This window comes from Zingiber officinale, chromosome 4A (genome assembly GCF_018446385.1).
Source record: "Zingiber officinale cultivar Zhangliang chromosome 4A, Zo_v1.1, whole genome shotgun sequence".
NCBI lineage: Eukaryota > Viridiplantae > Streptophyta > Magnoliopsida > Zingiberales > Zingiberaceae > Zingiber > Zingiber officinale.
In genome coordinates this window covers 150,094,333-150,104,470 of record NC_055992.1, presented here as the reverse complement: position 1 = coordinate 150,104,470, position 10,138 = coordinate 150,094,333, and the positions used below count along the sequence as shown (strand labels likewise).

At 43.3% G+C, this 10,138-nt stretch overlaps 1 protein-coding gene across 3 annotated transcripts; it reads right to left on the bottom strand.

The window, feature by feature from the left end:
- Positions 1 to 4,560: 4,560 nt before the first annotated feature.
- On the bottom strand, positions 4,561 to 8,286 carry LOC121971661 (protein WHAT'S THIS FACTOR 1, chloroplastic-like). Of its 3 annotated transcripts, none has more exons than XM_042523021.1 (2): positions 6,420 to 8,286; positions 4,561 to 5,571 (listed from the first exon to the last, which is right to left on the bottom strand). In XM_042523021.1, exon 1 carries the CDS (start codon positions 7,823 to 7,825, stop codon positions 6,449 to 6,451), a length of 1,377 nt encoding a protein of 458 aa, XP_042378955.1. In that variant the 5' UTR covers positions 7,826 to 8,286; the 3' UTR covers positions 4,561 to 5,571; positions 6,420 to 6,448. The 3 variants fall into 3 exon arrangements, with proteins under 3 accessions (XP_042378955.1, XP_042378956.1, XP_042378957.1); XM_042523022.1 differs by having other exon boundaries at positions 6,435 to 8,286; XM_042523023.1 differs by lacking the exon at positions 4,561 to 5,571 and having other exon boundaries at positions 6,201 to 7,793; positions 7,894 to 8,286.
- Positions 8,287 to 10,138: the final 1,852 nt, after the last annotated feature.

Here is a 10,138-nt window from a genome sequence, read left to right as displayed (position 1 = left end):
CAATTCAAACCACAATCGACAACATAGATCAATTAGCTACCCTTACCTCACTTCACAGCCGTGATTTGTGCTGGAACACTGGGAACTAATTGCTGCTAGAAATAAGTAAGCAACTGGACTAAGGAAGAGTAATTGAAAACCTATAATTCTAGCACAAAATAGTTTCCATTACCTCCTCCGCTTCACATGCCAGTGCTGCTCACGGATCTAGCAAAGGCAGCTATCCCGTGTCGACGACAGAGGTGACCTGATCCACTGCACCCACTGCCTCCCAACCAACCAAGCACCCAATCAATACAATACTGAGATCAAATACCCAAATCACCACTAGGAAGTGTACCTACCTCCAAGATCACCACGACCAGAGAGGAAAAGGCAGAATCAACGACCGTGCTAGGGCACAGCGGCAACCCCTAGAGAGCTCTGCAGTGGATCACACTTCGACAATTGGGCGGTTGTGGGCCCAAATTTAGGGCACGACACAAGAGGAAAGATGGCGCCACCATTGTGCCGGACCGGAAGGAGAAGGCTCAACGACGACTCTAGGGCACATCCCAAAAGCTTGGCTTCCCTGGAAGAAAAGGTTGCGGCGGCTTCAAGCTAGGGCACCGAGCACCGTGCCTCGGATCAGGAAGGCGAGAATTCGGCCGAAGCTAGGGCAGAGGGAAGTCTCGACCGACGACGACTCAAGCTCTAGGGCAGAGGAGCGAAATCAGGCAAAGGCGAAGAGGAAGAGGCGAGGCTTCGTGTATTCCCTTGGTCGACGGGATTTCTACTCGGGGAAGGGGAAACGACGTAAGGCGGCGTTGGTACAGGAAGGCGAAGAGGAGAAGAAGAGAAGGGGAACACGACGAAGGGTTGGCGTTGGGGCTTAGGGCATGGGCAAAAACGTAGGGAAAAGAGAGAAAAACAAAAGAAAAAGAAAAGAGAAAATATAAAAATCAAACATTTCCTCATTTAAATGGGGTTGCCCAAACAGGCTTTTCCATGGTCCAAATTTATCCCCGTAACCTACACCATACGACCTCTGAAAAATTCCAGAAAATTCCACTAAGATTATTCCTCTATTTAACCTTATTATTTATTTAGTTTTTGTTGCCGTTGTTGTCGTATTTTACATTGTACCTCACGAACGTGACCAACTTCAAGCAACTTTTCTATATCCACTCGGATGATTTGATTTTGCTTCGAGCTAAAGTCCTTCTTTTTCTGTTTCACTGGCCGAGCGTCCGATCGAACGTGAAGCTCGTGTTGAGCCATGCCTGGCGAGATGCCAGGGAGCTTGTGTGTCGACCAAGCGAACACATCATGGTTTCGCCTAAGGCAGGCGACCAGCTCTGCCTTCTTCTCCTCTGTCAGGTCGATGCGACAAATGTAGTGGCTTCCGACCAACTCGGATGGATTTGAACATCCTTCTTTTCATTGTAGATCAGCGCGGGAGGTTTCTCCATGATGATGTTCACCTTCAAATGCTAGATCTTCCGCGCAGCCCTTGCATCCAATTTGACCATCTCAACATAGCACCGTCGAGTGGCTAACTCGTTCGCCCACCTCATTGTCCGCTAGGAACTTTATTTTTTGACAGAAGGTAGATACCACAGCTCGGAACTCATTTAGAGCCAGTCTGCCCAATATGACATTATAGGCGAACAACGCATCCGCCACAATGAAATTTATGGTCTTGGTCTTCTTGAGAGGCTCTTCTCCGAGTGATATGACCAGCCGAGCCTGGCCGATCAGCAATACTTCATTGCTAGTGAACTCATACAGCGGGGTTATCATGAGCAGCAACTCGCTCCAGTCGATTTGCAGCTGGTCGAATGCCTTCTTAAAATTTATATTTACTGAGCTACTTGTATTAATAAAAGTTTGGTGAATAGTATAGTTAGCTATTATCGCCCGGATGATCAAGGTATTGTCGTGAAGGATCTCCACTCCCTCTAAGTCTCAAGGCCCAAAATTGATCTCTAGTCTCTCGACCTTCTCTTTGCTGCATCCTACAACATGTATCTCCAGTCGTTGGGCGTGTGACTTCCTTGCTCGGTTGAAATCACCGTCGGTTGACCCACCAGTGATCATTCAGATTTCGCCCCAAGTGACATTGCTTCAGTTTTCCTCCTCCCGAGTCGAGGGTCTAGTCTGCTCAGCCGAAGCTCAGGCAGGACTTGCATTTCCCCTTTGTTGAGGCTGGCGATGGCGCTGCTCATCTGACGATCTCTCTTCTTCTCTTTGTCCGTCTAATCGATGTCGATGTCATCGATCGAGAGTTGGTGAGCAATGACAGTATCCTGGAGGAGCCGGTTGGCTGGAAATCGACCTTAAATCATAGCAGTCTCGAGTGTTGTGTGTCGTCGATTGATGGAACGAGAAAACAACGACGTCTAGGTCCTGCCTTTTGCAGCTTTGGGTCGACCTGCTTCTACGTGCTGCACGACATATGTTCTGAGCTCTTGGTGCGGCTGTGCTACTCCGGTTCGAGGACCTTTTGGTGATTGGTGATTGGTGGTTGACCACCGTTCAAGGGGAGTAGTATGCTCGACAGACACTTCCTTCATTCGCGCTGCTTGGGCTTCCTGCATGTTTATGTATTCGGTGGCACACTTGAGCAGGTGGTTGAAGTCTTTTAGTGGCCTCCGGATGAGTGAGCGGAAGAATTCCCTTTCGGTAAGCCCCTGGGAGAAGGCACTTACCAACATCTCTGAGAAGATCGATGGAATATCCATGGCCACCTTGTTAAACCGCTTGATGTAGGCCCTTAGTGCCTCTTTAGGCCCTTGCTTTACCGCAAATAAATTAACACTCGTCTTCTGGCGACGAAGACTGCTAACAAAATGATGCAGGAATGCTGCTCGGAAGTCCTTGAAGTTGTGGATTGATCTGATTGGCAGTTGCTTGAACCAGCGTTACACTGATCCTGAACGGGTGATGAGGAAGACCCGACACTTCATTCCGTCAGTGTACTGATGGAGTGTGGCCGTGTTAACAAACTTGGTCAGGTGGTTATCCGGATCGGTCATTCCATTGTATTCCCTGATCGTCAATGGGGTGTAATGTCGGGGTAGTGGGTCGTCCATAATCCCCTGAAAGAACTATCTGTTGCTCCGTTCGGACGAATCATCATATCTTGGTGCTTTTCCTTTCTGCGCATCCTGAACGGGCGCGTCGTCTGAAGAGGATCCTGGCTCCTTGTCTACTCGGTCGTGTTCCTCCGATGGAGTCTGGAACAACGCTCGATGAAAGGGGATTGACGCATTGGGCACGTCCCCGTATGTGTCGATCGACCTCTTATTCTGTCGAATGGAGACATGTTCCGCTCGGTCTCAATTTCCAGCATGTTGCCCGCTGCTGATGTTGCGGGTTCATGTACCTGGTGTTCGGCCACGCCTATTGTTGTTGTTCTTCACCATCTTGGCTACCCGGGTTTGTATCAACATATCCAATTTCTCATGTGTCAATGTCACCGTTGTGAGTCATCCAACATCCTCCATCTCTGCGTTTCGGATACAGGCTACGTTCCTACAGACGACGCCAATATGATCCTGTCTGAAAATCGTGAAGAAGACTAGCTAGGGATATGACTTTTTGGTTGACTGCATGTAGACTTCGCTCCACTTTGTAACACAAGAAACGTCAGTGCCAGACCATGGAAGGGGTCCCCAGCATTAGCCCTTCGACGCTCAAATCAATCACCGAAATAGTAGAAGAAAGCGGAGCAGCAGTGAAAGCACAAGTGTGAATAGTGAATAACGCGTATCTCCGTCGGTACATGAACCCCCCTTTAAATAGTGTTATAGTGGACGACGTGCATGCTCTTCAAAGCATGGACACGTTCTCCAAACTGTCCTATGAAAGGACATAGCAGAAAAGTGTCTATGACACCATACCTTAACATGACATGCAAATTCCTGATAAGACAGTAGAAGTTCCCGTCGTACGATCCATCTGTTGACCATACCCTATTGTCAGCGAAATTACCTTCCAAAGGGATGTTAAGAGATACGGGAATAGTCTCATTGTTCGACCGAGCAGGGGTGGTCGCTCAACCGGGACTCCTCTGTTCGGTCGACCTCTGTTGCTTTTCCCCGCAGTGACTTGGTGCAGTAGATTGTTTCTGCCCAACAGGATAAGCGCTTCAGTCGTCTTAGCGTTTCTCCGATCCGTAATGAGCGTATGATGTTCTTGTCGTAGTGCTCCTAGCCAAACGGACGATCTGCTCAGACAAACCACCTAGCAGATCGAATAATTCATGCTCGATCGATAGTTGATGTTGCTTTCCACTCAGCTATCTTTGATGGGACCGTTGATCACCATTGACCATTGTTGATCACCTTAACTCTGATTTTCACATCAACTACTATCTCTATCTTTGACTGTTTGATGGCCCCCTTTATCGCCAGATCAGTCTTCATTTGCCCCAATGAAGATCAAATTCTTACAATTGCATCTTAAACTATCTCAATTCTCAACCAAAAAAAAAAAATATAGAAGGTTTTGAGTTGATTTGAATGAAGAAGATGAGAAAGAAGCCAAAGTCGTGTATAAAAAATGTGATCTGATTTTCAGATTTTTCTCCTTTCTTTCTTATCTTTCGATCCAATCAAGCTCAGCCTACCGTAGAAAAACTGCTATTAACTAGTTATAGCGAATGTAAATATTCTGGATTTTTTTGGTAGCCACCGTCCGCAATGCATTTGCTGGTCAGTGCCGTCGTGTTCCAGTCATCGCTGCAGCTTCTACTACAGAAATGGTCGATAGTGAACATTGTTCCTCAATCAATTCAAAGGTTTTTACGATTGCAATAGCAGCTCGTTCAGTTTTCAAGCACCCAAGTCTCTGGAACAAATATAATTCCTTCTCTTCGCCTGCTTTTTCCTCTTCGATATAAGCTTTGGTGGCTCCTTCCCCATAAATTCCTAATCCTACCATGGATTCGCCCTCAAAATTCCATCTTTTTGGCGTTTCTATCCGCGGAGCAGTTTTTTTCCTTCTCCTTTTTCTGCTCCTTGCACCGTCGCTAGCTGAGACCCCAGTTTCCGACGACGACAAGCCAACCGCCTACGAGATGCTGGAGAAGTATGATTTCCCACCGGGATCCTCCCGCAGGCATGCAGAGCTACATCCTGCATCCAGATGGGAGCTTTGAGGTGTACCTCAGCGGCGATTGCAAGCTCAATGTCTCCGACGGAGGCTACTTGTTGAGGTACCAAAAGAAGATCACCGGCCCGGTCGGGGTCGTCGACCAACCTGAGAGGGGTTTCCTCTTCCTCTGGTTCGGGATCAATGTGGCAGCGAGGAGCACGGATGAGCTCTATTCCTATGTAGGCCCGCGCTGCCGGTGCGGATTCGACTGCGCCGCCACCACTACTGCGGTCTCTGATTCTTGAGACGGCCGGCGATGCCAGTGAACACTAATATCAATCGCCAGATTTTGATATGATGTTCGGACACTTTTTTATCTCTTCAGATTTAAACTCTTCTATTCTAGATTTGGATTTTGTTAGATCTTGTGAAATCATAATGGTTGAATGAGGTGAACTCAGTCATGAACTGGCTTAGATTTTACTTCATGCCCTGAGAAAGAAGAAGGTTGCCCTTCACCAGTCACACAATGAAACACTCAAAGGAATAATAATAAGATCAAAATTTAAATTTAAAATAGGATACTATCCTAAAGAATTTACTCAATAGACGAATTGAAAGAAAACCATCTATTTTTAGAATTAGTTGAATAAAACCCGAATACTTGAATTACTAAAAAAAAATGATGCAACGCATGAGAAGGTGCCCTCGCTTGACTCAATGTAGATAAAGCTAGAGATTCAAACAAGAGACTGGAAAAAGTAAATCTTGTTCCAACAGCTTCACAGTAGTCCATAGAATCAAATTGAAAGATATATTAACTAGCTAATTACACTGAACAATCAGATAATCGACACTTTTTGTGATCTTTATGTCTTCCACATTTGTATTTATCTGTATAGCTCAAAAGAAAACAAAGCAGACAAAGCTTAACATTATAACTAAGAATATCAAAACATCAAAACAAAGCCAAAGGAAGATTAAGGGTTAGCTAGATCAGACATTTTTACTTAAAAGCAAGCAATAGACCTAATCCTGCAAGATATTTTACTTAAATAAGATGGAATGACATCTTCAATTCAAAAAATGAAAAAGGAGTATCAAGTAATACTATCTCCTACTTGGATTCAGAAATACAGCTTTAGCTTAAAAAAGGAAATGTGTCCAAAACTCTGAATACAATGATGTGAAATAAGTTATCACACACAAAAAAAATCACAGGAAATAGTGGTATGAGATGATTTTGGAGAACAACAAGATGAACAACAAGCAGAAGTTAGAAGATAAGAGTCAATTTTGTGAAATCTGCAAAGCTAAAAGTATAGGCTAAAATTCTTAACTGCCATTGATCAAACCTGACATCGAAGGTTCAATCTTCATATGCATCATATACTTCTCTAATGTCCATTTCAGATTCATCTGTTATGAAAATATCGTCAATTGCGTCTACACTCTCGTCATGTTCAACCTCTACAAATGCAATTTCCTTGTCATGGTTTCTATCAATCAAATCATTCTCAAAATCAGAAGACTCGTAAGTCTTGATTTTCTTTCTTCTTCCTCTATATCCAGTAAGTTTGAGAACCTTCTCCTTCCACTGCACTATAGAACATTTATCTATCAACTCCGAACAATCATATGCTTCTGTCAGAAAGACACTAAATCGCTTCCCCTTTTCAGAAACATAAAATATGCCACAATGCTTAAGCAAAAGTCGCATTAGTTTTTGAGGCATTACAAATTCACGCCGGAAGTGAGTGAGATGATCGGTAACAAGTCTCTTTTCTATGGTAAAACTCAATATCTCATGCATAATAGCCACTGCCCTTTTATCAAACTCCTGTGAGCCAGGCATTAGTCCTGTGGCATCGGCATATGGTGACAAATAATTCCTCTTCTGAAAATGCTCAATCTGTTCACCATATCTAAAAACTTTATAATATCGTGGAAATTTCAAAGGAAAAGGAAGGGAGAGAACTCCAGGTTCAGGTTGAAGCTCTGCGATAACTCCTGCTGCCATAGCTTTCTTCTCTAACTCTGTAACTGCCCATGAAGGGTTCCAGGACATCAGTTGCAAGTATTCATCATCGTCTACTCTCACAACTTTGAAGTGTTCAGGAAACATATGAATCCACGTTTGCCTAAAATCATAAGGAAGGCCCATATCTCTCCTAAAATTTGCTATCTTATTCACATGAAGCCTTTTATCCACAGACATCATGAGAAGCCTCGTAACATACTCGACATTCTTCTGCGAGTGGTCTTCCAGAAGTCTAGCCTCTTGTTCAAGAAGATCCTCAGCTTTTTCTGTGAATCCACACCAGACTACCCCCTTTGTGTCCCTGTAGAGCTCAAACAGCTTAGGAGATTTGCGGATGAAGTCCTCAACCTTGTGCTGCTTACTTAGATTGATATGCTGCCTATACCGCTCCAACAATTTTAGCGGGATTACTTGTTCTGGTTCTTTCCTCAACACCTCCATTATGGTTAAAATTTTTGAAACGACCTTCCAGCATTCTGTGGCAATCTCGAGGTCATGCACTCTCTTCTTCTTGCTCCTATCTTGCACCCTTCGATGCCTTGTCATCCAGCGCTTCTGGAAGACAGTGTAAACCAAATTGGGATATGATCCATCTCTATTCAAGTATGCACTGCTCCAGGATATATTGCTGCCATACCCAAGAGATAGGAGTCCTCTTCGAAGCATCGCATGACTAAATATGCCAAAAGCAAAGAGGATGGGCATCGATCTATATTGATATTTAGCTAGAAAAAAAATGAACTTTGCACTGGTAATAACGTGAAGAAATTTACAGCAATCATGTTGGCATCAAATAACTTCAAGGTGAAATTCCAGCGGCAACAGAGATGACAAAGGTTTGAAGTTAGGGTTCCACGTTTCCAGGCCAGTTCAGAGAAAGAAGCCAATTAATGCTGAGCGGCGGAGGAACAACACCGTCACGCTTGCCTGCTTCTTCATTCCTGACGCCGAACCACGATCTTCGTTCGATCGGTAGGATCCTTCATCTACTCGATCCCACAAAACCCTCCAATTCGACTGAAACTCGACACTCCCCCTCCAAGTCTCGCTGCGGTAATCCGCCAAGGGGTCGATCCAGAGGCGGAGTCAAGACCTCGGTTTAAGGCTAGGGTTTTCCCCCAAAGTGGGTTGCAATCCGACGTCAGGAATCGAGAGGTGCATGTCCACGATAGGAAAGAGATGCGTTATATGTTGAAACATTTAAGAAGTTTTTTTTATTGTCGTTTTTGCACCGTTTTATCCGATCTGTTATTTACTAAGGTGACGTTTTGTTTAGAGGTTTGGGAATGAAGGAATGAATTCATTCCTAAACTTGTGTTTGGTTAATAGGAATGAAATCAAGATTTTGTAATGAAACTCAAAAATTTGGGTATAGATGAAACTAATCCTCTCCTTTGGGTTTTGATGGAATGGAAATAAAAATTAAGTTTTGGACGAAAATATGCTTAATATATTTGTTCAATTTTTTCATTTCACTCTCTCTCCTCATTCTATCATCAAATTTTCTCTCAACATACTTTTTCTCTCCTTATTCTATCTCATCAGACATTTTCTATCATCAAAATATTTTCTTTCATTATTCTCTCTCATCACACACTCTCACTCATTATTTTCTCTCTCTTCATTCTCTCCTCATTTTTTCATCATACTTTCTCTCTCATCATTCTTTCTCTCTCTCTTCAATCTCTCTTACCATACTCTCTCTCCATATTTTATCTCATCACACTATTTCTCTTTTCATTCTCTTCCATCACACTCTCTCCTCATTCTCTCTCATCACACTCTCTCCTCATTTTCTCTCTATATTCTCTCTCATCACACACTCTCTCTCATTATTTTCTCTCTCTTCATTCGCTCCTCATTTTTTCATCATATTTTCTCTCTTATCATACTTTCTCTCTCCTCAATCTCTCTTACCATATTCTCTCTCCATATTTTCTCTCATCACACTTTCTCTCTCTTCATTCTCTTCCATCACACTCTCTCTCCTCATTGTCTCTCATCACACTTTCCCTCTCTTCATTTTTTCCTATCACACTTTCTCTCTAATCACATTTTCTCATCATACTTTCTCTTTTCAATCTTTCATTATCTCTCATCACACTTTCTCTCTCTTCATTTTTCCCATCACTCTTTCGTTCTCAACACACTTTCTCTCTTATCATTCTCTCTCATCATATGTTTCTCTCGCATTCAACTTTATCTTCCATCTAACTTTTTCTCTTATTTTCTTCTGAGTGTAAAAAAGAAAATTTAAGTTCATTCCGATTGAAAATATTCAACTAACCAAACATTATTTTTAGGAATGATACCCAAGCTCATACTCATTCCCATTCCATAATATTATGATACTCATTCCCATTCTGATTCCTAGAAGAGAACCAAACGCTACCTAATAGATAAAATGAAAAAGGTATATTGATTTAGCAAAATTAAAGGATTACTATAACATGTAGAGAAATGGGTTAATTTGATAAATAATATAAATTAGACATCCTTTTTATAACAAATCAAAATAGCAGATCCCCTGGTTAAAAACATGGATTAAGGGAGGGTCGACTCTCAATTATGGTCGGATCATAAAAAAGTGAACCAGGAGATTATAGATTGGGTCGGAGTGGGCGGTCGGAGGCCGCCTGGTGGTCGTCCCCTGCTCAACACCTAACAACCTTAACACTCGGTCGAGCGGAGGAGTCCCGACTGACCGGCTACCACCACTCAGTTGAGCAGTGGGACCATTCTCATATCTCTTAATATTCCTTTGGGAGGTAATGTCGCTGACAACAAGGCATGGTCAATAAGCGAATCAACAGGAAGTTCACTCAAGGGATTCTAGATGACCCACTATCTTGACATTACACCTCATTGACAATCGGAGAATACAATGGAATGACCGATCAAGATGACCACTGACCAAGTTCGATAACGTGGTCGCACTCCATCAGTATACCGACAGAGTGAAGTGTCGGGTCTTTCTCACTACTCTTTCAGGATTAGCGCAACGCTGGTTCAAGCAAT

Excerpts from the sequence above, each read along its gene's own strand:
- LOC121971661 (XM_042523021.1), bottom strand. The coding sequence starts at position 7,825 with ATGCCCATCCTCTTTGCTTTTGGCATATTTAGTCATGCGATGCTTCGA.